The 23,393-nt window shown below is 43.3% G+C and overlaps 3 protein-coding genes across 5 annotated transcripts; 1 reads left to right on the forward strand and 2 right to left on the reverse strand.

Annotated features, from left to right (window-relative positions):
• Positions 1–1,931: 1,931 nt before the first annotated feature.
• LOC116160982 lies at positions 1,932–18,858 on the reverse strand. The gene is made up of 11 exons (XM_031474142.1): positions 18,469–18,858; positions 18,316–18,415; positions 17,960–18,265; positions 17,572–17,910; positions 17,317–17,522; positions 17,067–17,264; positions 10,134–11,850; positions 4,142–5,941; positions 3,818–4,093; positions 2,483–2,575; positions 1,932–2,429 (listed from the first exon to the last, which is right to left on the reverse strand). Exons 1-11 carry the CDS (start codon positions 18,498–18,500, stop codon positions 2,337–2,339), a joined length of 5,160 nt encoding a protein of 1,719 aa, XP_031330002.1. The 5' UTR covers positions 18,501–18,858; the 3' UTR covers positions 1,932–2,336.
• Positions 18,859–19,759: 901 nt separating this feature from the next.
• On the reverse strand, positions 19,760–21,173 carry LOC116160987 (transmembrane protein 53-A). Of its 3 annotated transcripts, none has more exons than XM_031474151.1 (5): positions 20,720–21,173; positions 20,461–20,668; positions 20,267–20,412; positions 20,096–20,221; positions 19,760–20,042 (listed from the first exon to the last, which is right to left on the reverse strand). In XM_031474151.1, exons 1-5 carry the CDS (start codon positions 20,768–20,770, stop codon positions 19,887–19,889), a joined length of 687 nt encoding a protein of 228 aa, XP_031330011.1. In that variant the 5' UTR covers positions 20,771–21,173; the 3' UTR covers positions 19,760–19,886. The 3 variants fall into 3 exon arrangements, with proteins under 3 accessions (XP_031330011.1, XP_031330010.1, XP_031330009.1); XM_031474150.1 differs by having other exon boundaries at positions 20,267–20,419; XM_031474149.1 differs by having other exon boundaries at positions 20,096–20,419.
• A 101-nt stretch (positions 21,174–21,274) lies between these two features.
• Positions 21,275–22,126, forward strand: LOC116160989 (thioredoxin-2). The gene is made up of 2 exons (XM_031474152.1): positions 21,275–21,433; positions 21,603–22,126. Exons 1-2 carry the CDS (start codon positions 21,410–21,412, stop codon positions 21,897–21,899), a joined length of 321 nt encoding a protein of 106 aa, XP_031330012.1. The 5' UTR covers positions 21,275–21,409; the 3' UTR covers positions 21,900–22,126.
• The last annotated feature ends 1,267 nt before the right edge of the window (positions 22,127–23,393 follow it).

The following is a 23,393-nucleotide window of genomic DNA, read 5'->3' on the forward strand; positions in this document are numbered from 1 at the left end:
CCGCTTTCGGAACACAGGCACATTCTTATCCATTAAACCTGGAATCCCACTGCGGGCGCCTGTAGGTTTCGGAATCCCCGATCCACTGACTGGGACTGCCATGTGGCAAAATCTTTGCTCTGTCGGAAAGCAGGGCAGGTGGAAGAGGCGAACGCATTAGTAAGCGACGCCATATATAACGGCGTCTTAAAGGAGGACATCAGCTGTAAACCTTTACTGAACTCTTCCACCAACATTATACCCCTTGGAACCCCTTACGGGGTGTGATTCTTCACCTTATAATTCACGTTAATATCGCCTTCCGTCTTCACCGGCTCCTGTGCATTCAGGTCCCGTAATTGAACTGTTAGGGGACCAATCAGACTCCGCCATCTATATTGCCCACTGGGAGTACCAACCGCATTTCTACTCAGAGCATCCTAGCGCCAGGAGGACGTTCTACCTGGAATAGTTCAAATTGGGATCAAATGGTTCCACCAAACATCACATCCCCCCGGGTGCACACACGCCTCGTTGCTGTCCGCCGTCTCCGTAAATGCCACACTTGATCCACTCGCAACCCTTTCCGCCGCCTGCGTTCGAGGTATAGGCGTTAGCGCCATGTCCCCTAAGACTAAGGACGCGCGCATTTCGTCAGCGAATCCATGGTCCAACAACTGACGCGCCACTTTCCTCCGTCAATCGCCCACGGTCGCGCCTCTTCCAGAATCTGCACTAGGAAGTTCGCCCGCTTCTATGGATAAGGCGTCACCATTCTACATGATAAACGTGTGCGCATGCTACAAACACCCCGTCCAGTTAAAATTCCCAAATATCCTTCGAAATGCTCGCCAATTTACAACTCACCTTGGTGTCCGCCCTGTCCGTAGCTCTATTCCGCCAAAGAACCAGCACGCCTACTTTATACACCGCCGCTCGTTTAAGATTCGCCGTCTGTGACTGGTCCATATAACCTTGGAAGTCGTCTCCCTGGTGTTCCGTATTGCTGGCCATGAAAAAAAGGTCGTTGTTCCTGCAAGAGCCTCGCCTGGTTCAATAGGTTTATGCCGCCCTGGTTTCCGCCTGAATTGGCCAGATCAGTTACCACAGCATCCCGATGGAAGAACATGAACCCGACTGGGAAGAACCTACACGAAGAGGAAGTTGTCTCCTTCCTAATGTCCGTGTCCCAATGTTTGCGTCCTCCTGTCTACGTCCTAAAATCCGCGTCCACGTCCCAATGTCTGCGGCTTACTTTCTTTGCGATCTACTGTCTTGCGGCCCAATGACGGCGTCCTATTGTCTGCGGCTTAATGCCCGGTCACCGGGTTTCTGCTCAATTATGCATCCTGCCGCCAGGATGGTGTTCCATCTCTATGTCACATATTCCTGGATGGCTAGCCACCCTCGAGCTATCCCAGGAACAGGATTTCTTTTCAAAACCCTTGGCGCCACGCAATCGGTTACCACCTTGAATCGCACGCCAATCCAGTACACCCTAAAACGTCTTATTCTCTCGACCATCGCCAAGGTCCCCGTTCACTGGGTGCAGTGGTTCTGCTAAAATACTCCACTGGCGTCTTTTATAAACCGCCTGAAATATGACGCCAACCCAACGAACTGCCTGTTGGCACTGGGAAGTTCGCTATTCAGAAGTTGGGGCGTCACAACTGCAACTGGCGCTTCCAGGGACATCGCGTCGCCGCCTTTCGCCTATTTATCGGGTACCCTAACTACTAATTGGGTCTTCTTAACGGCTCATTCGATCCCACTTCTGATGTCGCAAAATGTATTTATGCGCAGTAAAATACAGTGTAGCCTAGAAAATGTTGTTAAGTCTGTAAAGTCGTTTACAAAATATGATGTCAATTTTTAAACGCTACATAATTCTTTTAATTCCGCGGTACAAGGGTGCCCTTGAAGACAATAAGGCCGCCCTAATCAAAACGAACTATTTTTCAAATATATTTTACACACAAATAATCGAGTTACAAATTTATACATTAGAATCATCGCATTTAATCTAAAACCATTTACTTAATCCTTACGTGTTAACTTTATATATACAAAATTACCGAGATGATTCAAAGTACCATTAAGCTAACGGTGATTACTAAAAATTGTAAATCTCTAAGTGTAGTTTTACAAATAAACCACGTACTCTCATCAAAATAAAGTAGAGAATAATAATAATAATATTAAAAATGAACTTTTATAACGTAAATAAATTATAAATCACATTTCTCGGAGACATATTACTTGCGAAATTTATAGCGGAAAGGAAAATTAACCTTCAGTCTTCAAATAATATGAATCGCAATTTAGACAAGTTAAAATACTGGGAGCTCCGCTTGTATTCACTTTCTTTTTGGTTTCGGCGGTCGCTTCGGCGGCAACTCTCGCTCGAGATCGTAGAGGTGCTCTCTGTTCTTCATGACGCTGGCCTGCGACTGCGGGGAAACAAAATTTAATGCGCGAGTCGGACGCGAGAACCGTCGCTTACCAGTTTCGCCATGATCCTCTTGGGCAAGTGATCGGTAACGCGATAAATGACATCACATTTCAGCTCTAATTGACTCTCGTCCTCGAATAACACCTGCAAAATTCACATTGCAATAAGACCTTATCGTACAGAGTATTTCAAAACCAAATTAGAATATACAGTGTGTTTTCAACTAGCATTGCGTTAAGGTAAAAAAATGACAGAAAGTTTGAGCTGCTCAAAGGTGGTCAAGAGCGCAAGAGTACCATCTTCTCCTCCTGTCACACAAATATAAAAAAATATAAGATATATATAAGAATCCCCCCAGTCATTCCCTCTAGTAGTCTTATACGGGGTGTAGGAAAATGAACACTGAATCATTCTTTTTCCTGGGGGGTCCTGGCCCCTCGGTTGAAAATTCTCCCCCAAAATATTTAGTGATTTTGGTACTTGGATCATACTTTTCAGAAAAGGGCCATCGAATGTAACACCAGATCACGGGAGTCCTTAGGACCGAACGTTCTGCGAGAGTATGGAGCACCGGGGGGTCTGGAATACCCCCCAGCCATTCCCTCTAGCGCAGGAAACTTTTATAATAGTTGTAGAAGAAGGAACAGAATCATTCTTTTTTCTGGGGGGGTATTATATCCCCCCCCAGACCCCCGGTTGAACATTCTCCCCCAAAATATTTAGTGCTTGTGGCACTTGGATCATACTTTTTCAAAAAGGGCCATCAAATGTAACACCAAATGATGGGAGTCCTTAGGGCCGAACGTTCTGAGAGAGTATGGAGCACCGGGGGGTCTGGAATACCCCCAGCCATTCCCTCTAGCGCAGGAAACTCTGATAATAGTTGTAGAAGAAGGAACACCGAATCATTCTTTTTTCTGAGAGGGCATTACACCCCCCCAGACCTCCCGGTTGAACATTCTCCCCCAAAATATTTAGTGCTTGTGGCACTTGGATCATCCTTTTTCAAAAAGGGCCATCGAATGTAACACCAGATGATGGGAGTCCTTAGGGCCGAACGTTCTAAGAGAGTATGCAGCACCGGGGGGTCTGGGGGTATGGAATACCCCCCAGCCATTCCCTCTAGCGCACGAAATTCTTATGATAGCTGTAGAATAAATTTAGGGAACGTGCTCAGATCCCATCAAAATCGATACGTTACCCGAATTCCACCTTCAAATCAATACTGTCAAAAGCAGATCTGCTTTATTTATGATGCAAACGTTATAGGTTACACAAAATCCTGTAAAGTTTTACACGAAAAGTGTGTAAAGCGATAGAATTCAAAGATTTTGGTAAGCAGGATGAGCAAGCTGTTGGAATTATTGCGATTTCACGTTCACTTACCGTATACAAATACGTAGTTCTCGCGCCGACGAATCTCGCATCGTAAATAAGTCCGTCCATCCATCTGACGCGAATCTTGTCGCCGATCTTCGGGAGGCCCTTCGTCTTCACGTCCATTATGTTCTCGAGGCACAGGTTGCTCGTGAACGTGCCGTCGCACGGAAAGTGAGCGCTGCAGTATACGGTCGGATGCTTTCTGATGATTCTGCCGCGGTAGAATCGCCCGTTCCGGTGCTTCGCCCATACCTCCTCGTTGATCGTCAGCGGACGCGAGTCCTGCAAGCGGCTCGTTAGGACACCCAGCGGACACCTCGTGTCGCTTACCTTTAAATTAACGGAACTGTTCCGTGAGATGTACGGCGGCTCCTCCTCGTCGGACGAGCACAAATAGGGGGCGGGGTTACGCGTTTCGGTCTTATTTGGCTCGTGTTTGAGATCTTTCAATGTTACTTTTACGGTTAGTGGGGTTAGACGTTTAATTTTCTCTTGCAGCTTTAAGGGAAGGGAGTTACCTTTGGTTACAAACTTTTTCTGTTTCAATAAGCGACTCACAGATGGCGACCTCGATCTCTCCTTGTCGGCGTACGACGTCTCGAAACCGAGCGACTTCATGATTTTCGCTTGAAACTTATCGAAGAAGGACTCGGAGTGGATCGGTAAGCGCGTGACGTTGACGCGCGCCTCGCACGTTCCGATTTCGTTAGTCCTCTCAGTCTTTTTACGTTTCCGGTCGGTTTTGAAGTCCGGCGGCAATCTCTGCAGATTTATCACTAAATTCGACTTTGTCTTCTGCTTTTCGATTTGAATCTGATCGAGCCGCTTTAGCAAGTCGACGATCGCGCGGTGCTTTGGAAATAGTTGCAGTTTGCTCTTGCCGTTTTGCAGCTGGTAGTCGCAGTCGGGAACGTTTTCCACCAGTATTTTCGAGAGTATCGCCTGTCTCAGCGCCTTCTCCCTGAGTTTACAGTCGATTTTGAACTTACGCGAAAGGCTGCTGTACAGTTTCGGAAGATTTAAGGTTAACTTCTTTAATCGTAGATAGTCGTCATCGGAAGAGCTTAGACTGGTGAATCGATTCAAAATTGCCTGGCACTTGTTGTTCGTGATATTGTCGCATATATTCTCCTGATTCGAATCTTCCGAGAAATCCTCGGGACTTTTCGAGACGATCTCGACCGTGTTACTGACAATAAGATCACCTTCGGTATTATCGATCTTGACGATGTCCTTATCACAATTGTCCAGTAGCACGATCGCCGATTTCGTCATGGGATATAGACGATCGGGATCGGTCTCCGTGGTCGCGCACCTGTTGACGGTGTAGTGCATCGCCTGCTCCTGCCAGATTAAGTTGGGACGTTTGCGCTCGGGCGCCAAAGGTTGGGGTTCCACGCTGCTCGGCAGCGAATCGGACGAGGCGTACTGATAAACGCCCTGATAACTGTAAACGTTGGAAGAATTCGGTACGTATTGCACATTTTGTATTACACTCGGAACGACAAACCCGTTGGTCTGCTGCACGAACTGCGGAACGGGCTGGATGGGTATCGTGACCGTGATCGGGACCGTTTGCACGTACGAACAGTTCACGTCCATAGTTCCCGTCGTCTCCTCCTCATTGTTCGTATAGATGGTCAAGTTTCCGTCGGAAGTTTCCGAGATTTCCTCCTGGCTACTCGTGTAGATCGGCATGTCGCCGTCCGACGTTTCGGCGCAGGCAATTTGCGTCATCGTCCCCTCCTCGTGACCCGAATACAAGGTGATGCTTCCGTTGGACGTTTCGGAACATTGAAGCGGATGATGGGGTGCCCCGTACAACTGGGCCGTGCAGTCGAGTTCGGGCACTGACTCCTCCTGCTGCTTGTAGATGACCACACCCTCTTCGGGCGTGTCCGGGCACGCCATCGCGTCCTCCTGATCACCGGCGTACAACGTCACGCTACCGTCGGACGTTTGAATGCACGAATAGGCGTCGTCCTTCGCGAGAAGGGGCTCGTCGATACTAACGTTATTGTTTGTAACAGGTTCAGGTGCACTTTGTGACTTGTCTTGCTCTTGTTGAACTTCCGGTATTGTGGGAGGAGGCGGATCGTTGTCGATTTTCTGTTTCTGTAGCGCATTCATCTAAATAATATAGAATTGTGTATTACCACTCTTTATTCATTTATAGTTATTTCACCCACAGTTAGTACTTTGGGTAACGTCCAGAGGGCGTGTTGAGTAAAAGTGTCGCTTTAAATATTTCTTATCTTAGTTCCAAACCCTACAATACAATTTACTGCCGACAGACGGCGCGGCGTAACCTTTATACTTTGCTGCCAACTTAAAAAAATTGACAAATAAAATCTGAATAGCTGTCATTTTTTATAACCTAACTTCATAGTACTGTCATGTTTTATAAAAATATATACAGATATCTCCAAACAGGTGGAACAATCTCTAACATTAAAGTTACTAGAATCTGGAAACTTCCGCCATTTTTGGGCAAAAATCATGCGTTCTCTCTCCGAGCCCAATGGATTGGGGTACTTTCTATATTTAGTGTCTTTATGTAATAAATTTCAATGAATATCATTATTATTACATAGCTGTACTATTTGCCATTTACACATTCCTTTTTTTAAGGTGTAAATCGCACTGTCGGTGTAACAGTAGGAGTGCTTGCCATTGGTATGTAACCCTAATCATTGAACAGATAAGCAAAGCAAAAATATTTAGTGACTTTACTTTATACATTCAAAAAATGGCATTGTTAGATTGAGTAATTTCAATTTTCCCCGGAGAATAAGTCGGCTTAGTCCACAGAATCAATATTTTACCGCTATAGTATAAGATATTAGAACAATGCGTAGACCTATTCTGTGGCTGTCCTTTTAAACTGGGCTGTTCCACCCTGTATATACAACCTACGATAATGCGCACACTTTTTAGAGCTAGCAACCGCGCATCTTATTAGAAAGAAACAGCTGTCTGTGTTCTCTCGAGCAGCAACGTTTCATGCGCTCATGCACCTTGTTTCATATATGCTAGAGGGAAGTCTATACCCCCCCCCCCCCCAGTACTAAGTACATTTTCAAAATCGCTCAAATTTCAACATTCTCATGATAGTCAAAGGTAGTACCGGGGGTTTGGGAGCCAGTAGTAAGTGCCCTCGACAGAGGGAGGTTCAATTGTTCTTGCACTCTCCTGATAGTCTTTGCGAAAGGGTAATTAATTAAATGTGTGTATGTGCAAGGGGGGGGGTTAATCCATACCCACCAGTACTAAGTTCGTTCTCAATGTCCTTCAAATTTCAACGTTTTTAATGGACAATCGAAAATAGTAGGGGGGGGAGGGTGAGGGTCAACGGTAAGTACCTTTGGCAAAGGAGGTGTCAATAGTTCTTTCTATCTCACCCCTTGCACTCTCCTGGTGGTCATTGGGAAAAGGTACGCAGATGTTTGTATGTGCTGAGGGGTATTTCAAACCCCCCACCCCCCTAATAAGTTAATTCTCAAAATTGCTCAGACTTCAACACTCTAGTAAAAGTCTTTTAAAGGGCAGTCAATCATAGTACCAGTAGGTTTGGGGGTCAGCAGTAAGTACCCTTGACAGTTTATTGACAGTCAAACATAGTACCGGGAAGTTTGGGGGCGGCAGTAAGTACCCTTGGCAAAGGAGGGCTCGATAGTTGTTTCTATTCCGCCCCTTGAACTCTCCTGATAGTCTTTGTAAAAAGGTAGTCAAATGTTTTTTTGTGATAGTTTTTTAAAGAACAGTCAAGCATAATACCGGGGGGTGGGGGGGGTGGGGGTGGAGGTCAGTAGTGAGTACACTAGGCGGCAAAAGATGGCTCAATTGTTGTTTGTATCTCACCCCTTGCAGTCCCCGGATAGTCTTTGTAAAAGGGTAGTCAAATGTTACTATGTGCCCAGACCACCCCCCGTACTAAGTTCATTCTCAAAATCACTCAAACTTCAACATTCTCATGATAGTTTTTTAAAGGACAGTCAAACATAGCAGGGGGGGGGGGTGTAGTAAGTACCCTCGGCAAAGGAAGGCTCGATAGGTCTTTCTATCTCACCCCTAGCACTCTTCTGGTAGTTTTTGTAAAAGGATAATTAAATGTTTGTATGTGCTGGGGGGGGGGGATATTGGTATTCCATACCCTCCAGACCCTCGGGACTAAGTTCATTCCCAATATCAAGTCACATTTCAACACGCTCATAAGTTTTTTAAGAACCGCCAAATAGAGTACCGGAGGAGAGGGGTTTGGGGGTCGCCGGTAAGTATCCTCGGCAAAGGAGGTCTCGATAATTCTTTCTATCTCACCCTTAACACACTTCTGGAAGTTTTTGCAAAACAATAATCAAATTTTCGTAAGTTTTATCCCCCCCCCCCCCCTCTCCCACACACACTCTGAGTGCAGACATCACAGTCATAAGAGCTTTTTTGAAAGACAGTCGAACATAGTACTAGGGGGTCTGAGGGGCATGGAATACCCCCAGCAAAGGAGAGCTCAGTAGTGCTTCATCTCACCCCTGGTGCTCTCATGGTAGTCTTTGCGAAAAGGTAATCGAATGTTTTATGTGTTTGGGAAGGGGGGGGTGGGGTTTATTGACAGTCAAACATTACCAGGGGGTTTGGCGGTTAGTAGTAAGTACCCTTGACAAAGGAGAGCTCGATAGTTGTTTCTATCTCGCCCCTTGCATTCTCCTGATAGTCTTTGTAAAAGGGTAGTCAAATGTTTGTATGTCCCCAGACTCCCCCCCCCCCCGATACTAAGCATTCTCAAAATCAATCAAATTTCAACACTCATGGTAGTTTTTTAAAGAACCGTCAAACAGAGTATCGGGGGAGGGGGGTTTGCAGTAAGTATTCTCAGCAAAGAAGGTCTCCATAATTCCGTCTATCTCACCCTTAGCGCACTTTTGGAAGTTTTTGCAAAATGGTAATCAAATTGTGCTGGAGGGTGTTCCATACCTCCCCCCCTCCCACACACTCTGAGTGCATTGTCAAAATCGCTCAGACATCAAACTCTCATAAGAGCTTTTTTGAAGGACAGTGGAACAGAGTACTGGAGGTCTGAGGGGCATGGAATACCCCCAGTAACGGAGAGCTCAGTAGTGCTTCATCTCACCCCTGGTGCTCTCATGGTAGTCTTTGCGAAAAGGTAATCGAATGTGTTGGGGAGGGGGGGGGGGGTTTGACAGTCAAACATGGTACCAGGGGGTTTGGTGGTTAGTAGTAAGTACCCTCGACAAAGGAGAGCTCGATAGTTCTCCTGATAGTATCTTTGTAAAAGGGTAGTCAAATGTTTGTATGTCCCCAGACCCCCCCCCCCCGCACTCTTATGGTAGTTTTTTAAAGAACCGTCAAACAGAGTACGGGGGGAGGGGGTTTGGGGTTAGCAGTAAGTATCCTCGGCAAAGGAGATCTCGATAATTCTTTCCATCTCACCCTTATCGCACTTTTGGAAGTTTTTGCAAAACAATAATCAAATTTTCGTATGTGCTGGAGGGTGTTCCATTCCCCCCCCCCCTCCACACACACACACTCTGAGTATATTGTCAAAATCGCTCAGGCATCACTCTCGTAAGAGCTTTTTAGAAGGACAGTCGAACATAGTACCAGGAGTCTGAGGGGTATGGAATGCCCCCCAGCTGTGAGTGCCCTTAGCAAAGGAGAGCATGGTGGAGCTTCTATCTCACCCCTGATGATCTCATGGTAGTCTTTGCGAAAAGGTAATTGAATTTTTGTATATGCCGGGGTTTTATTACTCCTCAGACCGTCCCGGTACTAAACTGTAAATATTTGCTCAATTATGGTTATGTTTTGAATTGCCATTCACTACTATCCACATACAGGGGGGAAATGTGCTGTAAACTAAGTCACGTAGACGTTATTTTTTTGAGCTACTCTGTATGTGGTATAATTTCAATTAAGTGCAGATCTGGTGGGTAATTTACGAATAAACAAAAAGTTGGTTTATTTCACTTGAATTTCTTTAACTAATTTCAACGAAAATGCACATGACGGAAGATGCAGGTGCTCAATGATGTGCGCCTTATTTCGGCGTAAGTGGGGACGCGTTCTTTCGCACACGGCGTTATCTAATCTAATGCGACTGGCATTTATCGACCGTCTGCGTACGGGGCATTATGTAAAAACACTCAGTCAACTAGGTGGAACGGCTTATAATGAATAAACGATGGTATTAATATAAAACAGTTGTAGCAAACCAAATTAACTAACCTCACACAATATTATACAGAATGGAACAACGGGGGATGACCAGCGTAGGACGCGGGGCGCAAAAAGTAAATAATAAACATACCTGCTCCAATTGTAGATTCTCATAGTACGATCTCGGTTTGCGTCCTCGCTTCTTAGGTTCGCCCTTCGGCTTCCGCGACGACGGCTTCGGCGTCTTCAAAACCTCGCGTATGTTCGCGGCGCCCTTTTGTATTCTCTCGCACAGCAGCCTGTCCTTCTCGTCGATTGTGGGTTCGAGCCTCGTGCTGAGTATGTCGATTTTTCTGGCCGGCGTGACGTACGGCGATATGATCGGCGGTTTGGGCGTCGACATTACGCCGCTTCTACGGGACTTATCCATGAGTAACGAGATGAGGGCGCTCTTCGCCGCCGTGTTCTTGTCCTTGGTGATGATGAGCTGATCGCCCGGACTGCCGATCGTTATCTTCTTCGAGTACACGTCCTTCGGGGGTAGCGGCGTGATGACCATGTCGGATCCGTGCAGCGCCTTAATCGAGGCGAAGTTGTTCTTGTTGGACATGGGACCTTTGTAGGTGAGGAGCGGTTTCAGAATTGACCTGGTGACGTTGAGTTCCGGCTTGGCAACGGATTGTATCGTCGTTTTCTTAGGAATTTTGTACGAGCGTTTCACCTGGACGACCTTATCCAGATTTCGCTGGACGTCGAGGGCGTCGTTTTTCTCGGCGGACTTCGGCGGTGACGGCGGGGGACCTTTCTTCAGGAACGAGAGGAACGCGTTTTCGTAGCCGGGGCCGCCGGTAAAGCCGGGAGGGTGGGGGGCGGGTTTGATGACCGGCGGTACGACGGTGAGGATTCCCGCGTCGTTCTGATTCTCGTGTTTAATGGTGCGTATCTCCATGTCGGAATCTTCCACTTTGATTTTCATCTCGATGCTCTTCCGTTTGACTTGGATCTTGTTGGGGTCGCGCGGCGAGCGCTTTCCGTACGGGCCGCGCTTGTGCGAGATTTCCAATAGGTCGCATCCGGGGCTGAAGCTGAGCGGGGGCGTTTTAATTCCCTTCATGTTCTCGGATTCTTCCGCCTCCTGCTGTAATTTCTCTGCGTGTTCGATGGTCGCTCGTTTGATGATGTCGTCAATGACGTTCGTAACACTCTCGTGGTCATTCTGTCTGTTGTAGTCTGGAATAGACCGTGATGGGCCGGCTTGATCCATGGGTTTCTTAAACTTCCTGCAACTGTCTTTGTGCTTGAGGTGCTTGTGTTTGTGGAGGTCGTCCTTTTTCTGTTCGAGCAAAGACTTAATTAGCATGTCGCGTTCGTCGTTAATGTTTAATTTCTGGGTCTGCTCCTCTACCAAGCTCTTAATTAGATCTTCGGTACTAGTGCTGCTGCTGCTGCTGTTTTCGTCTTTAAGTAGATTAAGCGGAGCGACGATTTTTCCGCACACCTTCTTGTTGGTGTTCGAAATTGTCGCGTACAGCGAATCCAAATTGTCCCCGTCGCTTAGCTTCTTCCGCTTAATCCTAACCAATCCTCTGTCTTTCCGCCGAGATCTCGACCGGCGTCCGCCCGATCGCGGGTGGAAATTTCCGTCCATATCCTTGCGACGTTTCACGACCGGCTTACGACGCTGACCGACGTTATATCCCGAATCGTAAATCGACGCCTCGTCGACGTCGATTTCGCCCGCCTTCAACCAAATGTCCTCGAGGACTTCGAGCTGCTGCTCGTCGGGAGGAACCTCGCTTTGACCCGCCTCCAGATCTTCTTCCATCAACTCCATTTGTAATTCGGCAGGAAACTCGGCCAGAGAAAACCTGAACACATTTGCACCGAGTTAATACCAGGGGTAAGACGAGAAGATAGTAGGAACAAGAAAAACACACAATCTTGATTCTTTAAGACCTTTTTATACAGTGCCACCAAGCTCGCAATGTCCCGGAAAATGTAAACAAATTTTTAAATAATGTCCGACATGTGCTTCCTCAGTGACTGGAACTTCAACAATTACAGCAGTCTAGAAATTAAATCATCACATCTCAAATTTTATCAAAATCGGATAAATCCCGCCAAAAGGACATTTCGTTTCCAAAATTCTTCTTCGCCCTTCAGGACCATCATTGGTACAAGTAAGCGTTACAGTGTTGCCCGTTCTTCCGTCGCTATGGAGTAGAGGAGGGGGACTCTCCGCTATATCTACCCACTTAAAAAAACGCAGCTTCTAGGGGGGGGGGGCCTTTGGGTTTTTCAGATCGGCGAGTATTTGGAGTGGCTAGTTACGTTAAAAAACAAGCTGATCAATCAAAACTGTGCACCTCTATTGTATATATGGGGTGTTATAAGATCTACATTAAACGACAACCGGTAAAAAGGTTAAAGACAATTAATTCGAGCTTTTTTGGTTGTCAAAACCCTAAGTTGGAAAGGTAATTTCGGACTTTTCATGCGTATGCGAGAAAACTGGGGAACATTGGTAACTACTCCACTAAATAAGTCAAACCTCAACTAAGTTTGTTCTGGATTCAAATTCGTCACCCATTTTTCGCGAACACTATTTCAAATCTTCATTAAAGACTTGTCTACGATAACAACTTTACACCAACACATGTCTATGTTGACAATAAATACTGAAACAACAAATTGTTACATGTAAACACTACTCTTCGCAGACGATACAACAGTCATCACCAATGGGCATAACAAAGCACTGATAGAAAGAATTTAAAATGTGCACAGTGTGATAATGCGATGAACGAGAAATCAAATTTAAGTAGATATGTGTTGACTCGCAATACTTCAAAATATTTAAAGTGGACACATTGTAATTTTGCAACAAATCTTCAATATATTTCACGACATCTCTTCACCGGATTTAAAATGTGCACAGTGTGAATTTGCAATCACCACCATGCCCTGAAACGGCATCTCTTAACTTATAAACCCTCAAACATTTAAAATGTGTACATTGTAATGGCATTATATTGAAATGATAGGCAATGTAGCCATATATAGGTACAGGGTGAACCAATAAGACTGTTCCTCGGCCATATCTCTATAGAACCATTCGTCATATGACAGGGATAAAAAAATTATTGGGTGAATCGGTCATTAAGAATCGCTGGAAAATATTTTCAAGTTCTAAAAATGACCAACAGTGGGCGTAAAAATGTTTTTTCACATTTTTAAAGAGAACCAGTTAATCTATCATTTCCGTAAAAACAATAACTCAGTTATTTCACAAGATGATGTGAGGCGTTCAATTTTTTTGCAATAACCTGCTTTAACTTCTTAACGGTTTGGGCGATTTTAACAAATTTGGTATGGTTGAAAAGAGCCTTCCTTGGGCAATGAGAATCAACCAAAATATAGTTAAATTAGTTAAATCCTTCTCCGCCAGGGGATTAGTTTTGACACTATGACCCAAAATCCTAAAAAAATTTAAAAAAATCAAATGGAATGATATGACTTTTCCTTTATCAAAAAGTAGCCAAATAACATCCAAAGAGGCCAGTGAAAATCGTTTTTCAAAATCTCGTTCCTAATCTCCAATATTGGGATAATCAGATTAATTAATTAAAATACTTAAATTGTATCTTAAATTTACTTTTTACGTATTTCCGGTATTCATCGATGACGCGAAAGAAAAGCACCCTACACTTTTAGGTAGGCCTTGGAAAATTAAACAAATGAAACACGATGTATTGTAAAATAATAACAGCCGTAATTTGTAAATTATTCTGCTGTGTTTACATTCAGAAAGTGCAGTTTTTTGAATTTGTAATCTTTTCTAAAATGTCGATTTCTAACCAAGAAGCTTTTAATATGCTGGCGATATATTTTGAGTATTTTCAAAATGCGACCATCGCTGTCCGCATCTTCTATTTGCGTTATCCGAATAGACAACGAACCATCGCATATTAAAAATGCTTCTTGGTTAGAAATCGGCATTTTAGAAAATATTACAAATTCAAAAAACTGCACTTTCTAAATGTAAACACAGCAGAATAATTTACAAATTACGGCTGTTATTATTTTACAATACATCGTGTTTCATTTGTTTAATTTTCCAAGGCCTACCTAAAAGTGTAGGGTCCTTTTCCAAACAATCTTCGCGCCATCGACAAATACCGGAAATACGTCAAATAAGATACAATTTAAGCATTTTTATGAATGAATTAATTAATCTCACTTTCCCAATATTTTAGGTTAGGAACGAAATTTTGAAAAACTGTTTTCACTGGCCTCTTTGGGTGGTATTTGGCTACTTTTTCATAAAGAAAAAGTCATATCATTCCATTTGATTATTTTAGGATTTTGGATCATAGTGTCAAAACTAGCCCCCTGGCGAAGAAGGATTCAACTAAATTAACTATTGGTTGATTCTTGTTGCCCAACCCAAGGAATGCTCTTTTCAACGATACCAAATTTGTTACAATCGGTCAAACGGTTAAGAAGTTAAAGCATGTTATTGCAAAAACAGTTGAACGCCCCACGCCATCTTTGTTTTTGAAATAACTGAGTTTTTGTTTTTACGAAAATGATAGATAAACTGATTGTCTTTAAAAATGTGAAAAAAGAATGTTTAGTTTATTACGCGAAATTTAAAGAAAATGCAATTTTAAAATTTAAGATTGCAGTTACGCCATCTGGTGGTCATTTTTAGACCTTGCGGAAATATTTTCCAGCGATTCTTCATACCCAGTTTACCCAATAATTTTTTTTACCCCTAAGTCATACGACGAACGGTTTCCGAGATATGGCCGAGGAACAGTCTTATTGGGTCACCCGGTACAACGTTCGCCGGGATAGACGATACGTTCGGCGGGTCTGCAATTATCTATATAAATAAATATGTTTGTCTGTCTCTTATGCCTGTCTAAACCGTTGTATTGATTTATTATTGATACTTAATGGCCTGCCATTGTTATACTAATAGATTTCTTCAACCCGCGTTTTTTTGAGAGAGAACAACACATTTGACAACACTACCTTCCATAAGACCAATACTGAACTCTGTCTGTATCACACATAGGTCCAGTTTTGTCTCTTAAAATAAAGGGTGTTTCCATAAGAAAGTGGACCACCCTGTACCTTGAGAAAATTATTAAGAAATAATTAAAAGTTGCATTAAGATTCATTTATTTTTTGAAAAAACACTAAGTCTTTAGTGGAAAATCAAAACGGGACAAAATTAAGTATTTTAGATAATGGGGGAGAGTTTTGCTGTTCTGAGTATGAGAAGTCAACATAGTTGGTCGCAATATACACAGTGTCACAGTTTCTTTGCCACCCTGTATAATGCAAACGACGCCCTTTTAGACCGTTCATATTTCATATTTGCATTTTTTTTTCTTATTTTGATGAGTACTATCACCCTTTAAAATATCTGCATGACATTAATTAACACCCTGTATATACATAGATGGCCTTTATTTTTAATAAGGAGCATCTGTTCCAACACACCTAACAGGTATATTTTGAACCATAAGTAAAACACCGAATATGAAACTTTTTGACCCACAAGACTACCAAGAATTTAAAATGTGTCCAGTGTGACTATACAACGAATGATAAATCTAATTATAAAGTACATTTATTAACATACAAGATGTGCGCCCGGTGCGCTTTCGTCACCAAACATAAATCCAGCCTTAACATCTAACAAAACAGGGGCCCTGTCAATGATTCGAAATGTGACCAGTGTGATTTTATCACTAAGTATAAATCCAATTTTAAAACATATTTGTTAATAGACCAGACCAGCAAGAATTTCAAATCTGTCAGGTATGAACTACAACTCGGTGTTCTACTGTTGGCTATTTCTCTCACATGTTTTGGCACAGATTTAGTGGCTGTAGGTATGGAGTAGGTATACAGGGTGAGTTATTTTTCACTTTCACTATGGGCATGTCGTAAACCGTAAGAAATACAAAGTCGCTTCATGGGCAAAATTATGGACAATTTTTTTGTTTATTGTAACTCTGCTAGCGAAGATACACTAAAAAGAAAACGTTGGCGTTGATCTATTTTCAAACAATGGAATTATTGCCATTAAGTAAACTTTAAGGCAAAAATGCAAGATATCCTAAGTATTTGGAATCACTGGTTTGTAATTTTTTAAGCGACGTAAAAATCCAATATGGCGTCCATAAAAAGTATGAAAGTTGATGTGCTCTACTCACAATCCAGGCCATAAAAATGTTTTAGCACCGTCAGAAAGTTGAAAAAAAATTTACCGTATTTTACGAGACCCCATAGTGAAACTCACCCTGTATATAAAAGTGTGGTGTGTACAGTGTGATTGCAACAAATGACTACAATGTGTTGAAATACAAGGCATTGGAGGATTTAAAATGTGATGTGATTATACAATGAACTACAAAGCACTTTCCACTATTTAAAATCTGCACAGTGTGATTATGCAAGAAATGGGAAATCAAATTTAAGTAGACATCTCACAATACTTCCAAATCCTTAAAGTACACACAGTGATTGCAATAAATCATATACTACATGTCTTAATACACAAGGCCCCTGAGGATTTAAACTGTGCCTAATGTGATTATACAATGCAAAGTTAAGTTAACTCACAGTACTTTTAAATGTTTAAAATGTGTACAGTGTGATTTTGAAAGATCTCTTAACTTGCAAAACCCCAAAGAATTTAAAATGTGCACACTGTAATGGCATTAGCAGAGTGTTACGTACACTACTTATAACTTAAGAACGGCTAGACTGATTTTCATGAGCTGAAGTACAAACCGTATTCAAAGAGAATACTTACCTGGTTCACAAATGGTCTTACCAGATCATTTGTTGCTGAATGTATTCATTCCTGATAGAAATTTAACTAAAATAGCTGAGAAAATAGTCATGACAACATCAAGTATTGTACAAATAAATAATTTAACTCTTGCCCCTTGATGTTATGCAACTCATCACGCAACATTGTAAGCTTGGTGGCACTGTAGTGTGTAAATTTGTATCGTTTCAAAATTTTGCAGTTATGAACCGCCTCTCGTTAAAAACTTACTGTCCAGTGTATCCCATAGCTCTGGCCCGCTTAACGAACGGACTCTTCTTGATCGGCGCTTCGAGAAAACTCAAAGGTAGCGACGTGTTATTCTTATTACAGAGAATATCTTGCGGCATCGGATGCGGGGCCGCCACCTGCTTATTGGGCTCCTCGGGATGCGGACCGATATCGACCCCTTGCAACCACTTCTCGTACCTATCGAAAATATCTCGCTAAACCCTGCGCGCCACTTGACCTCTCGACTTACCTATCCGGCTGAAAACGTTTCACGAAGGTGTCCATCGAAATTTTAACCATGTCCTTGCTGCAGGTGCATTGAGACGCTCGTTTCCCGTACTCAACCCATCGCGGACATGCAAAATTCGTGGACTCGGCGCAATTAAATCCGTGATTAAAACCGGCGTGGTAACCGTACGGGAAGGTGATCATGATTTCGCCCTGCTCCTGAGTGATCTACAATTTTACACGTAATAAGCCGGGAACCGAAAGCCGAAAATCTTACCTTATTATACGGGATCGAATACTGCTTCAAAATCTGCGGCGAAATCAGGGTCATTTTGTGCCGCAAGAACGCCTGACAAGTCTGATAACTGCTCGGGAAAAATCCGTTGGCGAGACGTTCCAATCTTCGTCCGTGCTCGGGCGGAATCGCGTACCAAGTTTTCGGGGCGCCAAAGTGTAGGTAATTGATCGAATACAAGTCCATGTCCTCGGTGTGCCACGGGAAGGTCGTTTTCCACATGCCGAAATATAAATATGCGGTGTTCACGCCGTCGATCGATATACCGTAATCCTCATTAACGTAATCCAATATCGTACCTAACCGGTTAATGTTCCACTCCTACAAGTCGACGAGATTAAAACGAGCAGTACACTTTCGCATCACTTACGTTGACGTTCGGATCGGTTAAGCTTCCCGAGACGTCGGCGCCGTAAATCGGGGCGACATATGTGATGTTCTTCCAATACTTGCGTTCTAAGTCTTCGTAATCGAAATGCCTCGGCGTGTTATAACGATCGGACGTGGCCAAATCGTGATACTGTTGCACGGTCATCGACTTTTTCTGTATGTTGATCTGCTGGTACAATCCCTGCTTGCCCGTGACAACCTGACAGATCGGCGCCGGTATTGTCACTTCGAGATCCTGAAGCTGATACCCGGATTTGCGTGGAACCCATTCGGGCGGAGGTATGACCTACAATGTCGACGGTGTTAGGTTAAGTTCGCGAGAAACGCAATAACTACCTTCGCAACGCCCGCCTTGTGTGCGCCCATCGACTCCATATACTCAACATACTTGGCAAAGTCCTTGAATTCGTCCCAAGTCGGTCTGAATACCATTATCCTAGAAAATCGGTCAGTGTTTTTGTTACCTGAAGAAGTGTGTGGACTACTCACTTTGGAAAACGGGGTGTATTTGGGTCAGCCATATTTCTCACTTATTTTCCTGCTAAACCAGTAATCTATACTTATCACTGTCCGTTCCCGATTCCACTATGTTTACTTAAACGATAATATTTACTTAAATTAGCAATTGTATTACATGAACCGCGGCCATAATAGATTTACACAACATCACGTAGTCATTTTCTCAATCAAACGGTAAAGGCAAGGTCGCCATCGGAATAATTTTACGAAGACACTTTTCTATTTATCGATTAAACGACCGGCTGAACTGAATTACGCTCACGCGAAAACATCACCCCTTATTTATTTTTTCCGATAAATAACAATCCGCCATTAGGGACGCATCTACCACCAACGTACCATGATTAACTGACTGCATGCGCAATAGGTGGCGTTACCTGCGCCGCAGTGTGCGGTTGTCATTCCAACGCTGCTACCAACTTACGAGATGAAAAAATTCCTACCCTATTCTTATTTTTGAGAAATGCACGATGGATAGGCAACTTGTGATACATACCGGAACCGGTCTAACTGTAGAGAAACTCAAATCGAGCCTAAGCGCGCCCCTCCGCCCCTTGTGTCCCAACGATGAAAAACACAAATTTTTCAGGTTCAGATTAATATGCCTGCTATTCTGATTCTGCCTCTTTGAACCCTTCCTCAAATACCCCGTCGTTTTGAGTCAGGAGGCTCTCTATTGCCATATCGCTGGTGAGTACCCGCGGCGTCCACTCCTGCCAGTATCAGTTACGGATGTAACGACCCCAACTATCTGGTGGCTATTGCTTCGGGTGTTTGTTCCTTCACCTCTTTGACTTCTACCCTCGTGGTGAAGGTATCTTTCCGGACTGTCGGTTTTTGAGGTCCTGTTGATCACAATTGGGTAGCTTCAGCAAAGTGTGCGTTTTTGGAGCTGGGTGTACACTCAGAAAGTGTGTGCACCATGACTTGCCGCTGATTCCCTTGCCAGCATTGTTTGGGGACTTTGGCACATCGCCTTATTGATAGCCAGCTCGTACGCCATTGTGGTAAGAGCTATCCTGTTTTTGTTCATATTATCAACTAGCTGTCTGATAGTAGCTCGGTCTTGTCTAGTAAAACTGAGCTTAGAGAGCTCCTTGGAGGAGGCCGTCACAATTCGGTCTATAGGCACATACTAGCTGGTGCCAGCGGCTCTTTGGGACCCCATCAAATGCAGAGTCTCCTGTTCGTCAGTCTCCGGTACAAAAACGTCTATTTCCATGAGGTGCAGTAGCAGGAATCATTTTTCAAATTCTCTTACAACTATTATAACAATTTATTTAAATAAATTAACAATAAATAATCTACAGCTCTGTATCTGTGAAAGCATTTAAAACGGAATGTCTACTCATTAAACTACTAATTGTGCTCCCCCCTTCCATCACCCGCTAATTCTTCAAACAGCCCACTAAAAAGTTATTGACGCCTTCGCTGTATTCGTTCTTATAATGTGCATAATGTTTCACGTGTGGACTGTCATCGAAAGTTAATACTGAAACGTCTACTCCGTTATTCCTTCGAATATTAATAAAATTTTCCACGTCCTAAAAACGTTTAATTACCCATAAAGTTTGTCCGAGTGGCAATTAAACCTTACCTCGTAAAATATTAGTTTATCGGCTTTCGAATAAATAAAATACTGGGGGCACTTGTTGTCCTCGATCTTCAGATACTCGATCGGATCGGACTGGTAGTCGTCGTTGACGAAGTAACTTTTCAATATCTGAAAAACGGGGTGTCGGCACGAATTTCTTAGCGTTCCACTTACTTCACACTCCCATACGACGATTAAAAACGACGTGAGCAGGGCGGCGATTACGAAGTTGTAAATTACGTTGCCGCTGATTATTGCGGAGATCGCGCGGTAGAGGCTGACGAAACGTCTCGGTCCGGGGCCCGAGTCGAATATCACACCTTTAACCTGCGTAATTGACAATGATTGTACAACAGTGGGGCACTTACTTTGATCGGTTTCGGGGCGTGCCGAAGCGCCAGCACGAAGTTGTGGTAGAGGAAGGCGCCCCCGTTCGAGAAGCAATGGACTACCACGGGGTGACTTTCGAAGTTCATGTCGACCAGTAATTTGACGATACGTTCCCCGATCTTTCGCAGCTCGTTCCGTTTCCACAGTATGAACTTGACGGGCGCGCAGTACCGCAGGGTGATCAGGCTGGAATGCGCCCGTCAGATTTTTTTAAGCGAGCGTTAGGTCGGTACGTACCCCCATTCCTCGTAGAGCTGCGAGTACTTCCTCAAGTAGCGGTCCTGACATCCGGCCCAGCCGAAGAGGATTACGATCGGGGTTTTCTCCTGGGAAAAGTTCGCGCTTTGCTGGGAGGGACTGGGGAACCTAATGTAGTATTCGAGAGTGTCCTGTTCCTCTGCCATCCCTCGTTTTCGTTTTTATTACGCTACGTGTAACAAAAGTGCTGCTTCATCTCGCCGCATAAGTTGTCACGGTTGCTAGGCAACGTGACGTAATCGAGTATCGACAAAACGTCCCTTGCCCCCCACGTGGTTTTACAAAGAAACGCGACTAATCAACGACAAATTCGCTTCTTACGAAAAATTATTAGTAACTTAAAGGTGTCGTGTTTTCAGAATTTCCAATTAGTCGCCTTTAAGATGATTGGAATTTTTTGTGTTTCTACGGAAACACGCGGCGCATGCGTCATCTCGCGTCAGCACTTGAAGGTTTGCGATCTTCCATTTCTTTCCTACCGCCGCTACATCGGCGAGTTAGACAAGGAGAAACGCGCACACGTATGCGGAAAATTCAAAAAGTGACAATGTGACATCACCGCTTTAATTTCCCGTTACGTTTTACTCCACCACTCTGTTAGATTTTCTCGTGAGAGGCTGTCGTGAGAGTTTTCCATTCGTTTTTCGGTCAATTTCCCAATCTTCAATCATGAGTGTACACATCACTAGCATGGTAAGTGCGTTTTCTCTTTTGAGCAATTCTCAAAGTGGATGGGATGTTTAAAAAAGTGGGTGTGTGGATCTTTTCCTCCAATTTTGAAGGTTAAACCTCGATTAACGTCAAAACTATCGATTGGCGCGTTTTACGGGCGCCTTTAATCTTATCATGTTTTTTAATGCAGGACGATTTCAACACCAAGCTCAAGGACGCAGGTGACACCTTGGTGATCGTCGACTTCTTCGCGACCTGGTGCGGACCGTGCAAGATGATCGCGCCCAAACTGGAGGAGCTCGCCAACGAGCTCGGCCAGGCCATTCTGGTGCTTAAGGTCGACGTCGATGAGTGCGAAGATATCGCGACCGAGTACAACATTTCCTCGATGCCAACATTTATATTTTTCAAAAACGGCAAGGTCATCCAGCAGTTCAGCGGAGCAAACTTCGATAAGCTCAAATCTATGACTTTAGAGAATAAGTAGTAATGTTGTGTGTGCGCGTCTATTTTAATGTTGTTAAATATTTTTGTATAAATTTAAAACTGTTGATAATTTTACTGGCGATGCATAAATTTAGAAGTGTACGCAAGTAGGGGCTTGCTTTTGTCACACGCTCATAGAAATTGCCTTAAAACTCGAGCAGCACCTGCAATATTTTGGCTATTTGTGAAAACTGTTCTATTTACGAAAATAAAGAGTTCAAAAATGCACTTATTGATTTGGTCTTTGTTTGGATGAAGGTGACCTACTCTCCTAAAATCAATCAATGTCTCTTAGAAGGTCCCTTTCTATATTTGTGGAACAATATGACTAACTTTACATGTGACAATCCTTTTTAGGCCCTTTTGCAAAAGACAAATATCTTAAAAACCCTAAATAGTTTAATGAGTTCATTCTGTCGTCTTTCCAAAAATGGTATAGGCCCTTTTTACAAGAGTCAATTTTAAAAAGAAAATCACTGGCGCAAACAGATCTCTAATCGTTTGGCCGCTAGGGGGCGTTTCTCGAATTTAGTTAATTTCCACATAACTTCCTTATTATTAAAGCACTTTTTATGTAAAATCCATTGCGATGCAGTTTTTATACAGGGTGTTTGGTTTTTCTTATACGACCCTAAACTATACCAGGGTGGGCCATTAGTGTATGGGTGGAAGATTGTGGATTTATTAACGTAAATATTTAAAATTCATTGTCGGGGCACGTTGAAGAGCTCATAAGCCTACAACCTAAAAATATTTTCAACGAAATTGCAATTGTTATACAGGGTGATTTATATCAAAGTTGCATTTTTTAAATTGAACCCCCATATCTATATCTAAAATGAGTCGTTTAGCCGCATTTCGGCTTTAGCGTCGCCCACTAGAGCATATAAGAAATAAAAAAGTAGTGTAGCCTCTACATCTAGTGTGTTATGGAAATTCTATTAACAGATTCAGATCTGAAAAACAGTGCCCTTAGAAGATGATTTAACTTACACTGTATCTCTCACCGTTGCAGAGATCCCAAGGATGTCTACATCGATTATGTTCTCCTGGTATTCAGAAAAAATGTTCTAACAGGCTGTCCATGTAAACACAGCAACACCTGCTAGAATTTTATATGCTCCTTATACAAAACTTGTAAAAGAGTAAACGAATTACTCTCGAGCATGGAAAAGACCTCTTGTTCGATTATAATCTCCCGGTAGCCAGAGAAAATGCACGTATTGTAACTGTACCAAAAACAAAAACACTTCCTTGCATAATACCTATATGTTCTCCTGATACAAACGATAAAAAATAACCTTTCCATTGAAGAAGAAACATATTCTCTCTGTGTGTTAGGATCAGATATTCTCCTCATACAAAACTTGTCCAAGTTTAAACGAAATTAAAACGTTGAAACCTCCTCAGCGATTATGATCTCCTGGTACCTTGCAAGAATTCTTGATAGCCGGACATTAATTTTCCCTAAAATTTGGACTAGAAGGCGACGGAA

Source organism: Photinus pyralis, unplaced genomic scaffold (genome assembly GCF_008802855.1).
Source record: "Photinus pyralis isolate 1611_PpyrPB1 unplaced genomic scaffold, Ppyr1.3 Ppyr1.4_LG10, whole genome shotgun sequence".
NCBI classification, from domain to species: domain Eukaryota; kingdom Metazoa; phylum Arthropoda; class Insecta; order Coleoptera; family Lampyridae; genus Photinus; species Photinus pyralis.

Bases quoted from the DNA above. Each gene is read 5' to 3' on its own strand.
- LOC116160987 (XM_031474149.1), bottom strand. From the start codon at position 20,886: ATGGCAGAGGAACAGGACACTCTCGAATACTACATTAGGTTCCCCAGT. The intron at 20,420-20,460 runs GTAAGTGCCCCA...TCAATTACGCAG, and splicing joins ACGCCCCGAAACCGATCAAA to GTTAAAGGTGTGATATTCGA. The intron at 20,043-20,095 runs GTAAGGTTTAAT...AAACGTTTTTAG, and splicing joins ATAAACTAATATTTTACGAG to GACGTGGAAAATTTTATTAA.
- LOC116160982 (XM_031474142.1), bottom strand. From the start codon at position 18,500: ATGGCTGACCCAAATACACCCCGTTTTCCAAA. The intron at 17,911-17,959 runs GTAAGTGATGCG...GTCGACTTGTAG, and splicing joins TAACCGATCCGAACGTCAAC to GAGTGGAACATTAACCGGTT. The intron at 4,094-4,141 runs GTAAGCGACACG...AGCCGCTTGCAG, and splicing joins ACAGTTCCGTTAATTTAAAG to GACTCGCGTCCGCTGACGAT.
- LOC116160989 (XM_031474152.1), top strand. From the start codon at position 21,410: ATGAGTGTACACATCACTAGCATG. The intron at 21,434-21,602 runs GTAAGTGCGTTT...TTTTTAATGCAG, and splicing joins GTGTACACATCACTAGCATG to GACGATTTCAACACCAAGCT.